Source organism: Ranitomeya variabilis, chromosome 3 (genome assembly GCF_051348905.1).
Source record: "Ranitomeya variabilis isolate aRanVar5 chromosome 3, aRanVar5.hap1, whole genome shotgun sequence".
Taxonomy (NCBI): Eukaryota; Metazoa; Chordata; class Amphibia; order Anura; family Dendrobatidae; genus Ranitomeya; species Ranitomeya variabilis.
In genome coordinates this window covers 475,533,469-475,558,063 of record NC_135234.1, presented here as the reverse complement: position 1 = coordinate 475,558,063, position 24,595 = coordinate 475,533,469, and the positions used below count along the sequence as shown (strand labels likewise).

Here is a 24,595-nt window from a genome sequence, read left to right as displayed (position 1 = left end):
CAATGGCCTCTTATCTTAATATTGAAATTAAATATTAAACTATTCTTTAACAGCAACATAATCAATTTTAAGCTAGCTTTGTTCATATTCATGCATGTGTGATATTTGTGCTTCATATATCTGTAATACCTACTTACTTTCCTATTTTGTGTATGGCAATTGTCTCATTTTGAAACAGCAAATTCATACAAACATATGTTGTAAAAGAAAATAAAAATGTATTACTACATTATCTTGTTCTATGAAACAGATTCCACTAGACATTAGTTTTATGCTATTTCTTAGTCCTTTAGCACCTTTGGTAGGTTTAAATCAGCTTTATATCCTTGCATATAATTATTTTGAGATAAAATTTAACTATTCTCAATTCCCGCTGTAAAGTTTTGCTTCGTTTCTAGGGTTTTATGATGGAATTAACATCTCATCAGGGCAATGTTGGAGGAGTTTTGCAAGCTGGAAGTCAACTATTGTCTACTGGGAAACTTTCTGATGATGAAGAAAATGAAATTCAGGAACAGTTGAATCTCCTCAATTCTCGTTGGGAAAGTCTCAGGTTGGCAAGCATGGAAAGGCAGAGCAAGTGAGTAATTACTTGGTGTTATTCCATAAAGTCCATCATTTTTTTTCTCTTCCTTACTTGATACATAAAATATATTATTTTAGTCTAATGAAAGGCTTATCAATGTTTACTGGCGCATCTATCTGGATTAGTTGTTCATACAAGAGACAGGTGGTTCTCAAAGAGCGAATTACGAATTTGCTTCCAAAAGTATGCACAAAAGAAATAAGTAGGAAATGATATTTGTATGCCGCTTGGGTGTAGTGCCGGGGTTACTGAGCATGTAGAGTTGGCAAAAGCTTTGAGGACTGACATATGGTAGCTACCAAGCATGATGGTCTCGTTAACAGGAAAACTTGCTCATGCCTTCCCTGTGAAGAAAAAAAAGAAAAAACACATGTACTATAGAAAATATCCTTTCTAGAATGTGTAATGTAAAGAATAAATAGAGTGGGCAGTAATCCTGCAGTTTGTATAACACTACAACAGTACTTGATAAGATGTAGAAAGAATTGACAGTATCAATTCTGTTATAGAAGCACACGTTGTAAATTTAGATCTCTTCTCATATAATCTCAATTTATCCCATTATGTTTTAATATAACTGTGCATGTTTCATGTATCGTCAGCCTTAAAAGATTATTACTACAACAATTATATACCGTATATACTCGAGTATAAGCCGACCCGGGTATAAGCCGAGGCCCCTAATTTTACCATAAAAAACTGGAAAAACTTAATGACTCGAGTATAAGCCTAGGGTGGAAAATGCAACAGCTATCAGTAAATGTCAAAAATAAAAATAGGTACCAATAAAAGTAAAATTAATTGAGACATCAGTAGGTTAAGTGTTTTTGAATATCCATATTGAATCATGAGCCCCATATAATGCTCCACAAAGTTCATGATGGGCCCCATATAATGCTCCATACAAAATACGCGGGCCCCATATAATGCTCCATACAGTTTATGATGGGCCCCATAAGATGCTCCATATTAAAATATGCCCCATATAATGCCGCAAAAATGTTGATTATGATTCCATAAGATGCTCCATACAGACATTTGCCCCATATAATGCTGCACAAATGCTGATTATGGCCCTATTAGATGCTCCATAGACACATTTGCCCCATATAATGCTGCACAAATGTTGATTATGACCCCATAAGATGCTCCATAGAGACATTTTCCCCATACAATGCTGCACAAATGCTGAATACGGCCCCATAAGATGCTCCATAGAGCTATTTGCCCCCATATAATGCTGCACAAATGCTGATTATGGCCCCATAAGATGCTCCATAGAAATATTTGCCCCATATAATGCTGCACATGGCCCCATAAGATGCTCCATAGAAATATTTGCCCCCATACATGGCCCCATAAGATGTTCCATAGAAATATTTGCCCCATATAACGCTGCACATGGCCCCATAAGATGCTCCATAGAGATATTTGCCTCATATAATCCTGCACATGGCCCCATAAGATGCTCCATAGAAATATTTGCCCCCATATAATGCTGCACATGGCCCCATAAGATGCTCCATAGAGATATTTGCCCCATATGCTGTTGCTGCAATAAAAAAATAAACACATTCTCGCCTCTCATCGCTCAGGCCCACCGTCGACGTCACTGTGTCTTCTGTGTCCTCTGCACTGACTGTTCAGGCAGAGGGCGGCGCGCATACTAATCGCGTCACTGCAGAGGACACGGAAGACACAGCAGCTCTGATGGTGGAACGTGGAACAGGTGAATATGCTCCCGTTATACTCACCTGCTCCTGGTGCGGTCTCTGCAGGTCTCTGGTTCTCCGGGCATTGACAGCTTCTTCCTGTATTGAATGGTCACATGGTACCGCTCATTACAGTAATGAATATGTGGTTCCATCCCTATGGGAGTGGAGTCAGGTACAAATTCATTACTGTAATGAGCGATACCATGTAACTGCTCAATACAGGAAGAAGCTGTTAGTGTCCAGAGAACCAGGGACCTGCAGGGACCGTGCCAGGAGCAGGTGAGTATTATTAGACAGCTGCCGCTCCCTTTTCCCTGCCGACCCCTGGGAATGACTCGAGTATAAGCCGAGGGGGACAATTTCAGCCTAAAAAAATGGGTTGAAATACTCGACTTATACTCGAGTATATATGGTAAGTGGTCATGTTCTATCGTCAAAAGTTACATTAATATGGCATATATACATAAGTTATCGCTGGAGTCCTGGGTTCAAATCCGACCAAGGACAACATCTGCAAGGAGTTTGTATATTCTCTCCGTGTTTGCGTGGGTTTCCTCCAGGTTCTCCGGTTTCCTCCCACATTCCAAAGACATACTGATAGGGAATTTTAGATTGTGAGCCCCCTTGGGGACAACGATGATAATGTATGTAAAGTGCTGTGGAATATGTTAGCGCTATATAAAAATTAAGATTATTATTATCATTATTACATACCCACATTTCTAATTAAGATATGACCATCTTACAACAGACAAATGTAGCCATATTGTTTTTCTTTTTTGTATCAGGAGGATCCAAATGAATTACAGTCAAATTCTTAATGAATTGAAAATCATCACTTTTATATCAACATCACTATTAACAGTTTAACTACTAAGTTCACTTAGCAACTTCTAGATAGTGTTCTTTTTTAGTAATATTTTAGACTTCTCTAATGGGACTTTCCCAATAAAGACAGTGTTATTTTTTTCATATTATAGTCAAATTATTTTTGCATAACCTTGCTAATGCCACCCATACATATTTTCCAGAGTAAAAAAAGACAGATATTAACGAAATGTAGAACAAAAAATTTAAAAGATCACATGTAAAGATTAAAAAAAAACCCTAACATTTCTCATAAAAATAGTGTCCCTATTAGTTACAAGCTGTGATAAGCAATATGGTAAGTCTTTAGTCATTTATAGCTCTCTAAAAGATGTTTGTTTAAAGAATAATTAGGTGATGCTCACTACCACATTGGAGGCGAGTAGTGCCAATGACCTTGCGACTCCATGTACCTGCCAAGATACATTCACAAGTAGCAGGTTTTATGCAAGTGCCTAGTTCATTAGAGTAGGACATGTGCATGATAACTGCTGATTGTGCATGCATCTTGGCAGGTATGTGGGATTATAATGTCATTACCACCGCTCTCGTCCAATGTGTAAGTGAGCAACACCAGACAATACCTTTATTGTATTGAAACATAACAGATCCCATGCGATTCATTAATTTTTAACGTGTTTTGTCTGGACTCACCCTTGCTAATAACAGTTTTGGCTTTATAGCAGCAAACCATAGAGATGAAGCAAAGCTGAATTGTAAATCTGTTTAATTGGATTTTCCTGTAGTCAAAACCCCTTGGATAAAACTGTGATGTCATAGCCAACAGACAGCTATGTTAACACATGATGATTCACTGCAAAAATTTCCATGACTAGAAAAATTAATTCCAAGGAGATATTTTTGCAGCATGTGCATTGATTTCTGCAAACATTTGCAGAGACATCAGCTACAAATTTGCCATGAGTGAATATACATTGTGAGTGATTGAGGATCTACTGATTAGCCAGTCTCATTTTTTTTTCCACAGGGGACAACATGACTATTTTATTTTTCTCAAATATTTATGAACATTTTTAAACTTGTTGATTTTAAAAGTCACATTTTATTGATTTTAAACTTGTTATACATTCAGCAGGCGAAATAAGTATTGAACACATCAACATATATTTCTAAAGGTCTTATTGACATGAAATTTTCACCAGATGTCAGTACAACTAGTGATGAGCAAGTGTACTCGTTGCTCGGGTTTTCCCGAGCACGCTCGGGTGACCTGCGAGAATTTATGACTGCTTGGAGATTTAGTTTTCATCGCCGCAGCTGAATGATTTACAGCTACTAGCCTGCTTGATTACATGTGGGGATTCCCTAGCAACTAGGCAACCCCCACATGTACTCAGCCTGGCTAGTAGCTGTAAATCATTCAGCTGCTGCAATGAAAACTAAATCTCTGAGTAGTCATAAATACTCGGAGGTCACCCGAGCGTGCTTGGGAAGACCTGAGCAACGAGTACACTCGCTCATCACTAGTAACAACCCATCCAATCCACACAGGCAAATAAATCAAACTATAGATGTCCATACATTAAGTTATGAGTAATAAAATAAATTATGTGTAATAACCAGAAATGATAAATGGAAAAATTATTGAACGCATGAAGAAAGAGCAGTGCAAAAAGCCATGGAATGTCATGACACCAGCTAAAATTTATCAGTAATTAGAATGAAATCCAGCCATTCAGTGATAAATAATATGCACAGGTTCAACTGATGGCCTATAAAAAGTTGTCTCATTACCAAGTTGCCACACAAGAAACATCTCATGATTGGTGAAACCAATGAGCTGTCTCAAGATGTTTTCAACTTTATTGTTGCAAAATAAACTGATGGCATTTGTTAAAGAAAAAAATTCTAAACCACCGAAGGTCCCTGTGAGCACTGTTGGGGCCATAATGCAGTAGTGGAAAGAACATAATTTTACCATAAACTGGCAATCACATGTTGTTGCTTTCAAGATTTCAGACATAGGAGTGAAAAGAATTATCAGAAGAGTTGTCCAAGAGTCAATGACCACCTGAAGAGAGCTACATAAAGACATGGAATCAGCAGGTACAATTGTTTCAAAGCAAACAAAAGTAATGCACTCAATCTCCATGGCCTGTATGCAAGCTCACCTTGCAAAACTCTATTGTTGAATAGTGTTGAGTGATACTGTCCGATATTTAAAAGTATCGTTATTGGATTGGATCGGCCGATATCCAAAAAATATTGGATATCGCCAATACCGATACCCGATACCAATACAAGTCAATGGGACACAAATATCAGAAGGTATCCTGGATGGTTCCCAGGGTCTGAAGGAGAGGAAACTCTCCTTCAGGCCCTGGGATCTATATTCATGTAAAAAATAAAGAATAAAAATAAAAAATATGGATATACTCACCCTCGGACGGCCCCTGGACCTTAGCGGTGCAACCGTCAGCCTCCGTTCCTAAGAATGCAGTGAGTGAAGGACCTTCAATGATGTCGTGGTCATGTGAGCGGTCACATGAGCGGTCATGCGACCAATCACAAGACCGCGATGTCATCGCAGGTCCTGTACACTCACTGCATTCTTAGGAACGGAGGCTGCCGGTTGCACCGCTAAGGTCCAGGGTCCGTCGGAGGGGTGAGTATATCCATATTTTTTATTTTTATTCTTTATTTTTTACATGAATATGGATCCAAGGGCCTGAAGGAGAGTCTCCTCTCCTCCAGACCCTGGGAACCATACACTGGGAACTTCCGATTCCGATTTCCGATATCACAAAAATATCGGAACTCGGTATCGGAATTCCGATACAGCGAATATCGGCCGATACCCGATATTTGCAGTATCGGAATGCTCAACACTATGGTTGAACAAAAATCATGTTCAAGCTCCTTTACAGTTTGCTCCATATTATTTAGACAAGCCTGTGAAATACTCGGAGAATATTGTCTGGTCAGATGAGACCAAAATTGAACTTTATGAAGGACATAATACACACCATGTTTGGAGGATAAAAAGCACTGCATATCACCCCATAAACACCATACTAACAGTGGAGATTGGAGGTGGGGACATCATAGTGTGGGCTTGTTTTTCAACATACAGCACTGGCAAACATCATATAATTGAAGGAAGGATGAATGGCAAATGTACAAACACATTCCTTAAAAACATCTGCTGCCATCTACCAGGATGATGAAGATGAAATGAAGGTGGACATTTCAGCAAGAGAATGATCCTAAACACACAGCCAAGGAAACTCTCAATTAGTTTCAGAGAAAGAATATAAAGCTACAAAAATGTCCCAGCCAATCACTTGACCTGAAAACAAAAAAAAACATTTTAGGTAGGAAGCTCAAAGTTTACAGAAGGAGCCCACGGAACCTTCAGGATTTGAAGAGTGTTTGTGTGGAAGAATCTACCCAAATCACACCTGGCAATTCATGAGACTAGTTTCTCCATACATGAAGCTGTCATCATCACTCTGCAAATGTGACTGTGACCTGCAGTAAAAAGCTTGCAGCAGGTCACGGGCATCAGCAGATGAGAGACTACTACTCCCATAAGCCTATGCCTGATGTCGCTGATGAAAGCAGGAGCAGGCGGTGGCTGCTGGGTGTAGTGATTAGCCTGTGCCTGTGTTCAAAATAAAGAAAAAAAGTTAAAATAAAGAAATAAATATTTGAATAAAAATAAAAACCACAGTAAATACTTACCTTAAACCTAATCCCTGAAGCCCCTGTCTTCTGTAAAAATAAAAAAATAAAAAAAACCATATAGTCAGATTAATGCCTAATCCCGGATGCCCATGTCACCTGGAAATGATACAAAATAAAAAACCTCCATGTCACTCACCAATCTTCTGTAATCCATACTGTCACACGACAATTACAATGACTTGTAGAGCAGTCACATCAGCTGATGCGACTGCTCTACCCAGCAGCTGGCGACACACTGTTTGATTAAGGGAAGTGGTACGGAGATGATAGAGGAGCGTTGTGCTCTTTTTTTCCTTAATTTTATGTAAAATCAGAAGGCCAGATATCCACTTAAAAATCTTTAGACCTAATATTGGGGTGCAATCACATTGCCCAAGTAGTTAATCCAAATAGTTTGTGATATTTTTTCAGAGACAAATCAGAAGGCCAAATTTCCACTTAGAAATCATTAGGTATAACAGTGTTGTTCACGCACATGATCTCAGAAAATAAATAGTGATTGTTCATTTAGTGACAGTTGACTGACAACTGTTGACCTAAGGTTGTGAAGCAGCAGACTACAAGAAGGGAAAGCTACTTACAACATGAGTGGAAAAAAGCGATGTTGTGGTTGAAGGGGGAATAGGCTTAGTGTTCGACGTGTATGTGGGTTAGGTGTTAATATTAATGAAAGCTCAACTGCAGAAACACCGTCTTGTCCTTTTCAAAGACCACTGGCAACATCTGTTACTGGCCTACTTGATTCCCTTTCTTTGGCAGCTGCGCAGCGGTACGACTTGTAGATGAGGCTCTGAAAGAGCATGTGCTCCAGTGGATGGTAAGTGCTTCAAGAAGTGGCCTTTTCTCCTCTTCCTACACTTTAACATCACACACAGTACAATCGTCAGAGGTGGCACCCCAATCACCCTTTTGAGGAAACACAGATGGGCCATTCTGCATAGCTGTTCACACATTCTATTCCATGGCCATCAGAGGTCTGCTCTGAAGAATCACAGAATTCAGGGGAGGAAAGCATCTGCACTGATTCCCAAAATATTTTCATGTTGCATCCGGGGCCAAACGAGTATGCAAGGGTGGAGGTGATCCTGATGAGACTCAGATAACAGAGGGGCACATGGACTGTACTGAGGTGTCAAGGCAGGAAGTTGGAGTGTGAGTACAGACAGGATGACAATGAGAATGTAGATGCCCCTTGGTGTCAACCCAGAGGTACGCAGCTGAGTAGCTCAGCAAAGGAGGTGGAAGAGAAGGAAGATGAGAAGGTTATGTTGCTTCCCAAACAGACACACTGCCATATTTGCAAAAAAAAAACCAGTAGAGGCAAAAATTGCAATAATTTGACAACTACATGCATGAACCTGCACATGGGCAATCAACATGCCTTAATATTTGAATCCCATTGCTCTAAAATGCAGACTAGCTGGCTCGCTAACCAGCGGCCGTCCCATCAATCCCATCAGCTGCTATGGAAGTGTACATGACTGCTGTTTTATGTCACCTGACACAACACATCTTTCTCAATCCACCATAACATCTCTGTCTGCACCTCACTCCAGCAATTTGTCCAGTTTTCTCTACCCTACACTCTCACAGCACAGTAGCCAGCCCTTGGTCCCACAGTTGTGGTCACATACAAGAATGTCTCTTACACATGCCAAGGCTCCTAACTTGAACTTCACCACCTCTAATCTGTTGGCCACAGAAATGCTGCCTTTCCATCTGGTGGATACAGACAGTATCAGAAAGTTGATGGCCATTGCTGTCCCCCAATACAAGTTGCCCAATCACAATTACTTCTCAAAGAAAGCTGTGCCTGCACTACACCAGCATGTCACAGACAATATCACCATTCCCTGAAAAAATCTATGTCAGCCAAGGTGCATTTCACTGCTGACATCTGGACGAACAAACATGGGCAGGGGCAATACATCTCACTGACTGGTCACTGGGTGACTCTGGTGGCTGTGGAAGCAGAATTTTATGATCAAAATACTCACTAGCTTAGGACATATTTTTAGTTCTTGTTGTTTGAATCTCAGGTCCATGGCACTGTACCCTAATCTATTTCCATATTCATTGTTAAGTATTAAGTCTGTCCTTTTGCCATTGGAGAACAGCAGTTTATAACTCTTTTAAATTCCTTGAAACATTAGAGAGCAATTTTGTTCTAAGTATTCATTCAAGTGTTTTTTTCTGCTGCAGTTAAAAGATCCATTAGAAATAACAAAGTAAACTTTGCATGACAAACAACTTAAAAATTATTTTAAAGAAAATGTGAAAAAAATCTAAAGAAAGTGAATTACAATGTTCCTGATTAACATATTAATGTTTATATTGAAGTATCTAGAAGCTCGCAGAATAGAGTGGAGAGATGACTGAAATGACAGAGTTTTCCCATGGCACTGTTCCTCAAATTTTTATGAGGATTCCTATGGAATGAAGTATGTTTTTTATCGATATAATAAAGAAATATTATGCATATTTGTATTAGTACAACATTACAAAAACACAAAGGATTCATTAAAGCAATTTTGACCAGCATTCTGGCGCAAATTGCTTTAAAAAGTTGCAAACTTGAAGATGCTCAAAAATGTACTGAGTTTTGACATTTTCACACCAGTTTCTTCCAGCTCTGCCAAATTGGGTGGAGATAGGATGGGATGAGGTTTGTGGTGGAGGTGGAAAACCTATATGCTCCCGATTTATTAAGACTCATGCGCATCTGACACCTATTTGGTTTCTCCCTTAGACCAGTTAGAAAATCAGCATCATGTTAGTCGAGCCACATGTCTCCTTCACACATAGGTTGCATTTTCTGTTTGTTAGAGGAAATGTGTCACCAGGTTTTTGCTATGCAATCTGAGCATTGCCTGATGTTGTGGCCTGAGAACCCAATTACAGAAATATGTCACTTGCTTGTCTGCATCCAGACATTTTCATACAATCACTGTTTTCTCTGCTTCAGATCTAGCAGTGCTAGCCCTCTATAAAGGCCCCGTCACACATAGCGAGATCGCTAGCGAGATCGCTGCTGTCACAAGTTTTGTGACGCAACAGCGACCTCAGTGGCGATCTCGCTATGTGTGACACGTACCAGCGACCAGGCCCCTGCTGCGAGATCGCTGGTCGTGTCGGAATGGCCTGGGCCGTTTTTTGATCGTTGAGGTCCCGCTGACATCGCTGAATCGGTGTGTGTGACACCGATCCAGCGATGTCTTCACTGGTAACCAGGGTAAACATCGGGTTACTAAGCGCAGGGCCGCGCTTAGTAACCTGATGTTTACCCTGGTTACCAGTGTAAATGTAAAAAAAAACAAACAGTACATACTCACCATCTGATGTCCGTCAGGTCCCTTGCCGTCTGCTTCCTGCTCTGACTGAGTGCCGCCGTACAGTGAGAGCAGAGCGCAGCGGTGACGTCACTGCTGTGCTGTGCTCTCACTGTACGGCGGCACTCAGTCAGAGCAGGAAGCAGACGGCAAGGGACCTGACGGACATCAGATGGTGAGTATGTACTGTTTGGTTTTTTTGGTAACCAGGGTAAACATCGGGTTACTAAGCGCGGCCCTGCGCTTAGTAACCCGATGTTTACCCTGGTTACCCGGTTGCTGCAGGGGGACTTCGGCATCGTTGAAGACAGTTTCAACGATGCCGAAGTCGTTCCCCTGATCGTTGGTCGCTGGAGAGAGCTGTCTGTGTGACAGCTCCCCAGCGACGACACAGCGACAAAACAGCGACGCTGCAGCGATCAGCATCGTTGTCTGTATCGCTGCAGCGTCGCTGTGTGTGACGGGGCCTTAAGTCTGCCCACATCTCTGATTGACAGTGTTCTGTGTACATTGTACATAGAGAGAAACCAGACAGAGTCCAGAGTAACTTTGCTGCATCATTATAGTGAATAGATACCTCGGAGGTTTAATCTGAATCACCTCACTCAGACATTTAGATTTAAACACCAAAGTTAGTGATAAACGTCGAGAGCCAGAAAACTGTGATCCCCATGTTAAGTAAAATGTTCCCAATAAAATGTTCAAATCAATCCAAAAAAAGGAAGTCCCCACAGTTTGTCATCTGTTAATGGAAATATAGGGGGCTTTCACATTACTGGTAGTACAAAGGTTCTGGAAAAGCAAAATGGCTCCTCACCCGCCAAAAGAAATTCAGCAAATTCTGGGCTCCTAAATCCAAATGCCCCTCTCCCTTCTGATACCCACAGTGTACCTAAACCACATATAGTGTCCACATGTTTGACATTTGTGAAGCGATGAGAGCATATGTGGTGTCAATATAATCACTGCACCACTATCTAAATTCATTGGGGAGTGTGGTTTGTAAAATGAGTTCACATATAGGGGTTTCTGTTGTTCAGACACCTTAGGGGCTCTGCCAATGTGACATGGCACCCTGAAACCATTACAGCAAAATCTGAACTCCAATATGACGCCTCTTCGCTTCTGAGCTCTGCACTGTGCCTCAAAAGTAGTATACCCCAACATATGGGTTACTCAGGAGAAATTGCACATCAAATTGAATGGTGTAATTTCTCCTGTTACTTTAATGAAAATCCAAATTTTGGGGCCAAAATAACATTTTTTGGGGGGAAAATGTGATTTTATTATTTCACGGCTCAACGTTATAAACATCTTTGAAGCACCTTGGGGTTCAATGTGCTCACCACACATCTAAATACATCCTTGAGAGGTCTGGTTTCCAAAATGGAATCACTTGTGGGGGGGTTCCACTATTTAGGAACATCAAGGGCTCTCTAAATGGTACATGATGTCCGCTAATGATTCCAGGAAATTTTACATTCAAAAAATCAAATGACGCTCCTTCCATTCTGAGCTCTGCCATGCACCGAAACAGTAATTTCTCCCTCATATGGGGTATCAGCATACTCAGGAGAAATTGCACAACAAACTGTATAGTGCAATTTCTCCTGTTACCCTTATGAATATGCAACATTTGGGGCTAAAAACATATTTGTGGGGAAAATGTGATTTTTTTTATTTTCACAGCTTAACATTATAAATTTCTGTGAGGGTTCAATGTGCTCACCACACATCTAGATCAGTTCCCTGAGGGGTATAGTTTCCAAAATGGTGTCACTTTTTGGATATTTTCACTGTTTAGGCACATCAGAGGCTCTCTAAATGCGAAATGGCATCTGCCAATTGTTCCATCAAATTTTGCATTCATAAAGTCAAATGACGCTCCTTCTCTTCCGAGCTCTACTGTGCACCCAAATAGTGGTTTTCTTCCTCATATGGGGTATCAGCATGCTCAGGAGAAATTACACAACAAATTTTGGGTCCATTTTTTCCTGTTACCCTTGTCAAAATAAAAAAATGAATATGAAGTAAATTTTTTGTGAAAAAAGTTAAATGTTCTTTTTTTCACATTCACATTCCAAAAATTCCTGTGAAGCACCGGAGAGGTTCATAAACTTCTTGAAAGTGGTTTTGAGATCCTTGAAGGGTGAAGTTTTTAGAATGGTGTCACTTTTGTTTTTCTCTGCCACAAAGACATCTCAAAGTGACTTCAAATGTTGTGTTTCCTAAAAAAAAGTTCATTCAAATTTTGTTTGAAAAATTAAAAATCGCTGGTCAAATTTCAAGCCTTATAACTTACTAACAAAAAAATGTGGGTTCCAAAATTGTGCTCATCTAAATTAGACATGTGGGAAATGTTATTTAGAAACTATTTTGTGTGAATTATCTCTGTGGTTTAAGTGCATGAAAATTCAATGTTTGAAAATGGCTTAATTTTTAAAACATTTTGCCAAATTTCAATTTTTTTCACAAGTAAACGCAAGTCATACCAAATAAATTTTACCACTATCATGAAGCACAATGTGACACAAAAAAACACTCTCAGAATCACTGGGATATGTTAACCCCTTTCTGCCATTGGATGTACCATCACGTCCAGGTGACCTGGGACTTAATTCCCATGGACATGATAGTACATCATAGGCTATCAGCCGCACTCACAGGGGCAGCGTGGATAATCGCGGCCGGGTGTAAGCTAATTATCACAGCTGACATCCGGCATTATGTGCCAGGAGCGGTAACGAACTGCTCCTGGCACATTAATGCCCGGAACACTGCGATCAAACATGATCGCAAAGTTCTGGAGGAATAAGGAAGCATCGCGCAGGGAGAGGGTTCACTGCGTGCTTCCCTGAGACCCTCGGAACAAGGATGATCGCATTGTTCCGAATGTCTCCTCCATCCTCCTCCCTGCAGGCCCCAAATCCAAGATGGCCACGGGGGTCCTTCCAGGTCCTGCAGGGAGGTGGCTTGCGAGCGCCCACTGAGAACAGGTGCTGATCTGATGAAGTGTTATGCGAAGTGTCATATCAGCGATCTGACACTATACAGTGATGTCCCACCCTGGGACAATGTAAAAAAAAAGTTAACAAAAAAAAATACACTGTGTAAAAATATATATAAAAAATCCTAAATAAAGAAAAAAAAAATTTGTTCCAATAAATACATTTCTTTATGTTAATATAAAAAAAGGTAAAAGTACACGTTTAATATCACCGCGTCCGTAACCACCCTAAACTATAAAACTGTCCCACTAGTTAACCCCTTCAGTGAACACGTTAAAAAAACAAGGCAAAAAACAATGCTTTATCATCATACCACTGAACAAAAAGTGGAAAAACAGACAATCAAAAAGATGGATATAAATAAACATGGTACCGCTGAAAACGTCATCTTGTCCCTCAAAAATGAGCTGCCACACAGCTTCATCAGCAAAAAAATAAAAAAGTTACAGCCCTCAGAATAAAGTGATGCAAAAATAATTATTTTTTATATAAAATAGTTTTTATTGTATAAAAGCGCCAAAACATAAAAAAAAGATATAAATGAGATATCACTGTAATCGTACTGACCCAAAGAATAAAACTGCTTTATCAATTTCACCAAATGCGGAATGGTATAAACGCCCCCACAAAAAAAAATTCATGAATTGCTTGTTTTTGTTCATTGTACCTCACAAAAATCGAACTAAAAAGCGATCAAAAATGTCACGTGCCCAAAAATGGTACCATTAACAATGTCATCTCATCCCGCAAAAACAAGACCTCACATGACTCTGTGGACCAAAATATGGAAAAAATTATTGCTCTCAAAATGTGGTGACGCAAAAATTATTTTTTGCAAAAAAAAAGGGTCTTTAAGTGTGTGACAGCTGCCAAATATAAAAACCCTCTATAAAACCCCGCTATAAATAGTAAATCAAACCCCCCTTTATCACTGCCTTAGTTAGGGAAAAATAATACAATTAAAAGAATGTACTTGTTTCTATTTTCCAATTAGGATTAGGGTTAGGGCTAAAGGTAGGGTTGGGGCTTCAGTTAGGGTTGGGGCTGAAGTTAGGGTTAGGGTTGGGGCTAAAGTTAGGGTTAGGGTTAGGGTTGGGATTAGGGTTAGGGGTGTGTTGGAGATAGGGGTGTGGTTATGGTTGGTATTAGGGTTAGGGGTGTGCTGGAGTTAAGGGTGTGTTGGGGTTAGGGGTGTGGTTAGCGTTGGGATTAGGGCTAGGGGCATTTCCGGGTTAGGGGTGTGGTTAGGCATATGGTTAGGGTTGGAATTAGGGTTAGGGGTGTGTTTGGGTTAGGGTTGGAGTTAGAATTGGGGGGTTTCCACTGTTTAGGCACATCAGGGGCTCTCCAAACACGAAATGGCATTGGATCTCAATTCGAGCCAATTCTGCGTCTTCCGAGCTCTCCTGTATGCCCAAACAGGGGTTTACCCCAATATATGGGGTATCAGCATACTCAGGACAAATTGGACAACAACTTTTGAGGTCCAATTTCTTCTGTCCAGTCACACGCTAGACAAAGGATAAGGATACATACATGTGACACACACCAGTCACACGCTATACACAGGATGCATACACGTGACACACACCAGTCATACGCTAGACACAGGATACATACATGTGACACACCACATCACACGCTATACACAGGATGCATACATGTGACACACATCAGTCACACGCTAGACACAGCATACATACACATGACACACACCAGTCACATGCTATACACAGGATTCATACACGTGACACACACCAGTCACACACTAGACACAGGATACATACACATGACACACACCAGTCACATGCTATACACAGGATGCATACCCATGACACACACCAGTCACACACTAGGCACAGGATACATACACGTGACACACACTAGTCACATGCTAGACACAGGATACATACACATGACACACACCAGTCACACGCAAGACACATGACACACTTACACGACATACACACAATAGACACGGGATTAGAGATGAGTGGACCCCTGGATGTTTAGGTCTGGCTGAACAGTTAAAAAAAAGTCCAAGTTCGCAGGTTCAGGTACCAGAACAGTACCCTGACCCCATTCACTTTAATGGGGGTCCCAAACATCCTGTGTTTACCACTCTGTCAGGTGCAAAACAGCTCGGCAAACACCGCTTCTGATCGGCAGTAAAATCATTATATCCAATCAGACAGCTAAGGTTCACACGCTGTCATATGATGTGAGCCCGCAGCTGTGATCGGAGGTATAAAGTTTACCTCTGATCATTGGCATCGGCTAACCTCATTGAGGTTACAGCAGGTCACTGAGGCTGTGGTCCCAGCCGGGGCCCTGAACTGCGGTGACCTTGTGGTGAGATCCTTGCTAGCACAGTGAGAAAGTCCCACAGTGCAGAGGTGAGTTCACTGCAATTCACTTGGAGTAATTTCTCCTGGTGAACTCACCAATGCACCAAGAGGCTTTTTCTCACTGCCCACTTCTCCACACAGCCCCTGATCACCCTCCTTTTCCACAAAGCTCATCACCCCCTCCTTTTCCACATGGCCCCCTCATCAACCCCCCTTTTCCACACAGCTCCCCATCACCCCCCATTTTCACATAGCCCCTCATCACCCCTCCTCCACACAGCCCCTCATCATTATGACCCCTTTTCCACACAGCCCCTCATTATCATCCCCCCTTCTCTACACAACCCCTCATCATCTTCCCTATGCAGTCCCACTCAAGTTATATCAGCCCTTTCCAAAATACAGTACATCCTCTGACCACTCACACTGAATCCTGGGTCTTCATTCCTATCTGTCCATGGGTCCATCGTGAAGACCCTCAGTCCTCTCTTCACACAGCTCCATGGTGTAGCCACTCAGTCCTCTCCTCACATGGCTCCATGCTGCAGCCTCTCATTTCCTTCCTCTCCTGCAGCCTCAGCACAGCGCTGCTTCCTGCTATCAGGTCACTGGTCTGATTGAGGTCGCGCTCCTTCCGGTGACATCATGTGCTCAAAAATTCAACTCCATTGGCTCCCATGCTGTGTGCAGTCTCATAACCTGTGGCTCTGTGCTGGCTTTGCTGTGCGTTATTCCATACCCGGTGCCAGATGTCGGCACTGCTCAGCAACAAGTGAAGTGAGTTGAGCACTCTCTCAATATACTGTACCTGCTGCGGCTTTTATTGATCTTATCGAGCACTCCACAGCTGATAGAGCGGTGAGTGCCACGAGATCAGTAGAAACCACAGCAGCAGATGATGAGAAAGCTCTTACCTCACATCACTTGTTGCTGAGCAGTGCAGACGGCTGGCACCGGGTAAGGAATAACGCACTCACTGCTGGGTGCATGCAATCATTAATACAGGGCACAGCAGGCACTAATGAATGAGACAGGAGTCTGGTGCAGGTGAGGGGGAGGGCCCACTGGTGGGTGGGCCCACCGGAGGATTCTCCGATCTCCCGGTGGGCCATTCTGACCCTGCCAATATCCATAAAAGTTCCCAGCCTATTAATAACAGCTCACAGATGTCTACGTAGCTTATACAAGATGTCTAAAAGTGATGTAGGGTCCCTACTATTTTTAATAACCAGCAAAGGCTAAACAGACAGCTGCAGCTAATCTTAAAGGGAACCTGTCAACATGATTATGCTGAGTAACTTTAGTGAGAGGACTCAGGAAAATACTCAATGAAACTCAATGTTCACATTTCCTGTGGATTTTACCAGACATACACTCTGGCTGAAATGTTGATGTTGGAAACATTTTGCTCCTCTCTTGTGCCTATTACGATAAAATTGCTCAAATTGCCACAAAACAAAGTGATCTTTCTAAAATCTAGTCTCATGGCTGTGAGTTTTTCATGTTCATAGGATTCCCTTGTGCTTTTTAATACTAGACTGCTGTGGTAACTCCTATTCCTACTAGTCCTCCTGTTCTAAAAGGTTAAATATGTGAGAGGTACAGAGATGTCATGTGTTCACAACTGTAAGTAGAATTACTGCTATTTTGTTCCTGACATGTAGTGCATGGCTCCTGGAAGTGGTAAATCAATAGAGTTCTATTCAGCTAATCTATACCAATATTTCTGCCAATAGCTCATCCAGTGTCCTGCTTTCTAGGCTTTTATTTGTACTCACATAAAGCAGTTATCAGCCATTGTAGGCACTGTATGTGAATGAATGGTCAAAATAATGAATGCTTCATTTCAGTTGACGTTTTTTGCAAAACCATCTTGATTCTATAACATTGAAAACTAGTAAAAATAATCTGGCTACTCTTCTATTTAAAATCATGTTGCAATGACATGGAGAAATATGATCCCTGACTTTGCAATATGAGATGACAAGCAAATACCAATGAATAGGAAACATTGCTCTTCATATAGGTTGTGCATAAATCTGTAGCAGCAAGGACAGTGCTGTAAGGGATTAAGCTTAGGCTCTGATGCATGAGAGCTCAACAAAGATCCTCTAAAATAAAAGTACACAAGTATTATAATTGACAAATAGTGGAAGGGGATGCAAAGGTTCCTAGGGTCTTCAGGTTAGGTGATCATCTAAACCTAGGAGATAATACTGATATTCCTTAATGAACTATTATCATGCTTACATCATAAATGCATGAAAGATATGGGCTCCACCACTGTGACCTGCATTTATCTCAAGATATGGGTCAGTGTAGAGATAGCCGAGAATGCCTGGCTCTTCATTCCGTAAGTGCCGTAAATGTACAAGATCGGAAACCTCCATAGACATAGATACAAATCTGTGTCAAGATCACAACAATGCTAAAACTAGACACATTAGTAATATGTATCATCATTAGTAATATCTATATGTAGTTACACTGGAATCTAATCTACAAATATAGGAAAACTGCACACAAACAGCGCCGATATGCTACGTCACCGAGACATACGGTGGATACCGTCTGAAGGCCAGGTCCCTCGCTCTACATACAGGCTCTAGCAGCCCCTATATGCTGGATGGTTACATCCGACAGCATTTGTTTTAAGCTATATTGGATACTACTAAACACTGCCCTGCAGCGTGGTGGCCGAATTTCCCCCTCCCCTCCTCTGCACGATACGTGTACTACTTTCCGTAATAAACTCGGCCACATACGCTGTGAATAGCACGTGACTGATTAAAGTCCACACGGACTGAAACGTTTCAAGCGATACAAATAAATGAACTAATGGTTGCTTAAGTTGAGTGCTAGATTTCTTTTATATAGATTTGACGGTTTGGGAACCTAGTCTTAGCACCACTTTTTAGCTGTGCACACGGTGTTTATTCTCACTTCAAGATGTGCTTAAACACATAATTACTAATGCTAAACCATATGCAAGAATTAATGCCAAGCTGAATGATTTTGTACTATTATCAACCTATTTTTCAAGGGGTTTTCTGGTTTCAGAAACCTCTTTTCCTTCGGCCACAGTTTAACAAGAGTTTTTACATAGATCAATTCTCTTTTATTTACACATTGTTTTCAAATGAAATATTCATCAAAACTCACACACACACATGTATACAGCTCTGGCAAAAATTAAGAGGCCACTGCAAGATGTTCAGTTTGTCTAATTTTTTTTCTCTTCATAGGTATATTTTTGAGTAAAATGTAAATTGCTTTTTTAGTCTATATACTTCTGACAACATGTCTCTATTTCCAAGCAATAATTTTTTTTTCTGAAAAGGAGAAATGGTCAAAATTAAAAAAACCCCAGTGCTTTCAGACCTCAAATAATGCAGAGAAAACAAGTTACTAATCATTTAGAAACAACAATACTAATGTTTTACCTCAGGAAGTGTTCAGAAATCAATATTTTGTGTAATAACCATGATTTTAATCACATCTTTCATGTGTATTGTCATGCTTTCCACCAGTCTTTCACACTGCTTCTGGCGCAAAAATGTAAGCAGTTCTCCTTTGTTTGATGGCTTGTAACGATCCATCATCCTCTTTATTACATTTCAGAGGTTTTCAATGGAGTTCAGGTCTGGAGATTGGGCTGGCCATGACAGGGATTTGATGTTGTGGTCTCTTAATTTTTGCCAGAGCTGTATATATATATATATATACACTCACCGGCCACTTTATAAGGTACACCTGTCCAACTTCTTGTTAACACTTAATTTCTAATCAGCCAATCACATGGCGGCAACTCAGTGCATTTAGGCATGTAGACATGGTCAAGACAATCTCCTGCAGTTCAAACCGAGCATCAGTATGGGGAAGAAAGGTGATTTGAGTGCCTTTGAACGTGGCATGGTTGTTGGTGCCAGAAGGGCTGGTCTGAGTATTTCAGAAACTGCTGATCTACTGGGATTTTCACGCACAACCATCTCTAGGGTTTACAGAGAATGGTCCGAAAAAGAAAAAAAATCCAGTGAGCGGCAGTTCTGTGGGCGGAAATGCCTTGTTGATGCCAGAGGTCAGAGGAGAATGGGCAGACTGGTTCGAGCTGATAGAAAGGCAACAGTGACTCAAATCGCCACCCGTTACAACCAAGGTAGGCCTAAGAGCATCTCTGAACGCACAGTGCGTCGAACTTTGAGGCAGATGGGCTACAGCAGCAGAAGACCACACCGGGTACCACTCCTTTCAGCTAAGAACAGGAAACTGAGGCTACAATTTGTACAAGCTCATCGAAATTGGACAGTAGAAGATTGGAAAAACGTTGCTTGGTCTGATGAGTCTCGATTTCTGCTGCGACATTCAGATGGTAGGGTCAGAATTTGGCGTAAACAACATGAAAGCATGGATCCATCCTGCCTTGTATGGAGCATCTTTGGGATGTGCAGCTGACAAATCTGCGGCAACTGTGTGATGCCATCATGTCAATATGGACCAAAATCTCTGAGGAATGCTTCCAGCACCTTGTTGAATCTATGCCACGAAGAATTGAGGCAGTTCTGAAGGCAAAAGGGGGTCCAACCCGTTACTAGCATGGTGTACCTAATAAAGTGGCCGGTGAGTGTATATATATATATAGAATAGAGAGATAGATAGTATAGAAGCAGTACATATGTATATATATATATATATATATATATATGGAACAGAGAGAGATAGAGAGATAGATAGAATAAAAGCCAGCAATAATTCATTTGTCCCGTACAGTATAATCAAAGTGGGAATGTACTATAGTTACCTCGAGCCGTGGTGATGCGCCCTCTGCTGGATGAGCTCATATGAACTCGAGCCTGGGAACTTTTCAGAATATTTTCTCACACTCGAGTTCATATGAGTTCATCCAGCAGAGGGCGCATCACCGCGACTTGAGGTAATTACAGTACATTCCCCTGCATTTCATTCATTCACCAAGTTTTACAGTCAAAAGCACAGCTGCATTAGCAGAGCTCCTGGGTGTAAAATGATTTAACCCCTTCAGATGGATTTACAGCGTGGAACAAGACTGAATGACGGAAGGTATGGGATATTGTTGTTTGTTTTTTTTAACTTTATTTCAGGTGACAAGGGTCTTCAGGTGGATTAAGAGTATAATAAAATATTAAAACACCATGTGTCTTTATTTCATTAAAATACTTTTTAATAATGTGTGTGTGTTTTGTTAACCATTTCATACTATTGGATTAATAATGGATAGGTGTCATAATTGACGCCTCTCCATTATTAACCTGGCTTAATGTCATCTTACAATAGCAAGGTGACATTAACCCTTTATTACCCCATATCCCACCGCTACACAGTAGTGGGAAGAGGGAGGCTAAGTGCCAGAATAGGCGCATCTTACAGATATGCCTTTTCTGGGGTGGCTGGGGGCAGATGTTTTTAGCCAGGGGGGTCCTATAACCATGGTCCCTCTCTAGGCTATTAATATCTGCCCTCAGTCACTGGCTTTCCCACTCTGGCGGAGAAAATTGCGCGGGAGCCCATGCCAATTTTTTCCAGGATTTATCCCTTTAATTTAATAGCTAGAGCCCCCAAATTTTACACAGAGACACTTGTTACATTAGTAAAGAGGAATATGTAATAAAAGAAGGGATATGAGATGGTTTACTGTATGTAAACCATGCTTCATATCCTGTCGGGTTTGTGAAGGAGATAGGAAAAGCCGGCAATTGAATTCCATGATATGTCCATTTTGCAAGCCTATGAGAAAAAAATCGCCATACGGAAGCCATACGGATGCCATATGGATGGCACACAGATAAATTTGTGCGTAAAAATCACATGCTCGCATTGAATACGGAACACTGTTATGGGACAATTACTGCGTATTACGGCTGTAAAAAACGGTCCATATTTTCATACGCCTAGTGTGACGCCGGCATATTAGATAGATAGATAGATAGATAGATAGATAGAAGAAAAGCCGGCAATTCATCTGCCGTTTACTGTAAAACCACTGCAGGAGCTGACAGGATAGAAGAGATGGATTACATACAGTAAATACATATAGAATAGGTAGATATATAGATGTCAGTGACAAATACAATTAGTCCAATGTGTGTGCAAATTACTGTACATGAATTTAATTAATAATAATAAATTATTTTCCTGAAAAAAATGGTATGTGCTCCAGCGCAAATTTCATAACCAGCAGAGGGAAAGCCGAAGGCTGGGGGCCAATGTTTATAGCCAGGGGAGCTTCCCAAGTTATTAATATCCGCTCATAACTGTATACTTAGCCTTTACTGGCTATTAAAATAGGGGACCCTAAAAAAAAGATGTAGGGTCCCCCTATATTTAATAACCAGTAGTGTTGAGTGATACCGTCCGATACTTGAAAGTATCGGTATCGGATAGTATCGGCCGATACCCGAAAATTATCGGATATCGCCGATACCGATACCCGATACCAATACAAGTCAATGGGACACCAAGTATCGGAAGGTATCCTGATGGTTCCCAGGGTCTGAAGGAGAGGAAACTCTCCTTCAGGCCCTGGGATCCATATTAATGTGTAAAATAAAGAATTAAAATAAAAAATATTGATATACTCACCTCTCCGGAGGCCCCTGCACCTCACCGCTGTTAACGGGCAGCCTTCTTTGCTTAAAATGAGCGCGTTTAGGGCCTTTCATGACATCACAGCTTCTGATTGGTCGCGTGCCGCTCATGTGACCGCCAGGCGACCAATCACAAGCTGTGACGTCATTCTCAGGTCCTAAATTCCTAGAATTAGGAATTTAGGACCTGAGAATGACGTCACGGCTTGTGATTGGTCGCGTGGCGGTCACATGAGCGGCACGCGACCAATCAGAAGCCGTGACGTCATGGAAGGCACTGAACGCGCTCATTTTAAGCAAAGCAGGCTGCCGGTTACTACCAGGGCGCGTCAGAGGGTGAGTATATCCCTATATTTTATTTTAATTCTTTATTTTGCACATGGATATGGATCCCAGGGCCTGAAGGAGAGTTTCCTCTCCTTCAGACCCTGGGAACCATACACTGGGAACTTCCGATTCCGATTCCCGATACCACAAAAGTATCGGATCTCGGTATCAGAATTCCGATACCGCAAGTATCGGCCGATACTTGCGGTATCGGAATGCTCAACACTAATAACCAGCAAAGGCTATGCAGACAGCTGCTGGTTAATATTAATAGACTAGGAAGCGGTCAAAGTTATTGGCCCCCCAGGTTAAAAACATCAGCTCTCAGCCACCCCAGAAAAGGCACATCTCTAAAATGCACTAATTCTGGCACTTAGCCTTGCTCTTTACACTTGCACTGCAGCGGTGGCAAGTGGCTTGTTAATTGGGGCATTGATGTCTTCTTTGTATTATCAGGCATATGACAGCTGATCAGATCAGCTGTCTTGTGTGGGGTAAGATGCGAGTTTCCACGTCGGTGCCTGCATTAACCCCTTAACCTCCGGAACTTTTTTCGGTTTTGCATTTTTGTTTTTTCACTCGCTTTCTTCCCAAGCCATAACTTTTTATTTTTTTGCCAATATGGCCATGTGAGGACTTGTTTTTTGCAGGACGAGTTGTACTTTTGAACGACACCATTGGTTTTACCATGTTGTGTACTAGAAAATGGGAAAAAAAATTCAAAGTGTGGTGAAATTGCAAAAAAAGTCAATTCCACACTAGTTTTTTGTTTGGCTTTTTTACTAGGTTCACTAAATGCTAAAACTGACCTGCCATTATGATTCTCCAGGTCATTACGAGTTCATAGACACTAAACATGTCTAGGTTCTTTTTTATCTAAGTGGTGAAAAAAATTCCAAACTTTTTATTTATTAAAAAGGAAAAATGGTCCAAAAAAAAAAATCCAGTGCTTTCAGACCTCAAATAATGGAAAGGAAACAAGTTCATAATCATTTACAAACAAAAATACTAATGTTTTAACTCAGGCAGAGTTCAGAAATCAATATTTTGTGGAATAACCCTGATTTTTAATCACTTTCATGCATCTTGGCATGTTTTCCACCAGCCTTTCATACTGCTTCTGGTGCAAAAATATAAGCAGTTCTTCTATGTTTGATGGCTTGGGACTATGCATCATCCTCTTGATTACATTCCAGAGGTTTTCCATGGGATTCAGGTCTGGAGATTGGGCTGCCAATGACAGGGTTTTGATGTGGTGGTCTCTTAATTTTGCCAGAGCTGTATATGTTAGTATTTTTTATATGAATATGCTGCACCTGGGAGCAGTGGTTTTCCGAAACCAAAAAATCCTGTTAACTAAGTAGCAGGATATGCATTTTCAGTTTTTTTAAATATCTACTAGGAAATCTGGCATTATTATTCCTCATGGGAGTATGTAACACATTTTTGCATTAGAAATTAAATCCGATAAATCTTGATATAATTTTATTTTGACTTTGCATCTAATTCTTTCTTCTTCCATGAAAGCCAACAATCTGATAATATAGTTGATATAATTATAGTGGAATGTCACACAACCTGTTAATAGTCTTGCTTGATCTGTGACTATGAAAACAAAACAATGATGAATTAAATCCTGTTGTGACAATTAAAAAAAAGCAATAATCGTTTTGTTACTTTATTTCTCAGATAATTGCTGCCAGTGGGATGCTGTCTGATTTATATACTAATGTGCTAAATGGCGAAATAAAATGAATGGCACAGCAGTCCTGAAAATATTTTTATGCTTTAATTGTTTGCAGAAATTTTAACATATGCAATTATTATTATTATTATTATTATTATTATTATTAATTATTATAAAGCACCACTAATTCCTGGGTGCTGTGCATTTGAAAAGTGTGTACATTCATACAATAGATATATAAAATACAAGTACAATAAATGAACTAACAGTGGAAGACTGGTACATAGGGGGAGCGGACCCTTCCATCACAGACTTACAATCTATGAGGTTTTGAGGAAGAAGGCAGTATGTTAGGGTTTTGGTACAGCTCTATTGGCAGCAAAGTTATTGTAATTTGTAG

At 40.8% G+C, this 24,595-nt stretch overlaps 1 protein-coding gene across 3 annotated transcripts in view; it reads left to right on the top strand.

The window, feature by feature from the left end:
- The window catches only part of DMD (dystrophin), a 3,762,639-nt gene that overhangs the window by 1,076,405 nt on the left and 2,661,639 nt on the right, over positions 1-24,595 (top strand). For all 3 annotated transcript variants that reach the window (XM_077296691.1, XM_077296689.1, XM_077296690.1), the window contains exon 11: positions 399-580. In XM_077296691.1, coding sequence (XP_077152806.1) covers positions 399-580 — 182 coding nt within the window. The remainder of the gene's footprint in view (positions 1-398; positions 581-24,595) is intronic.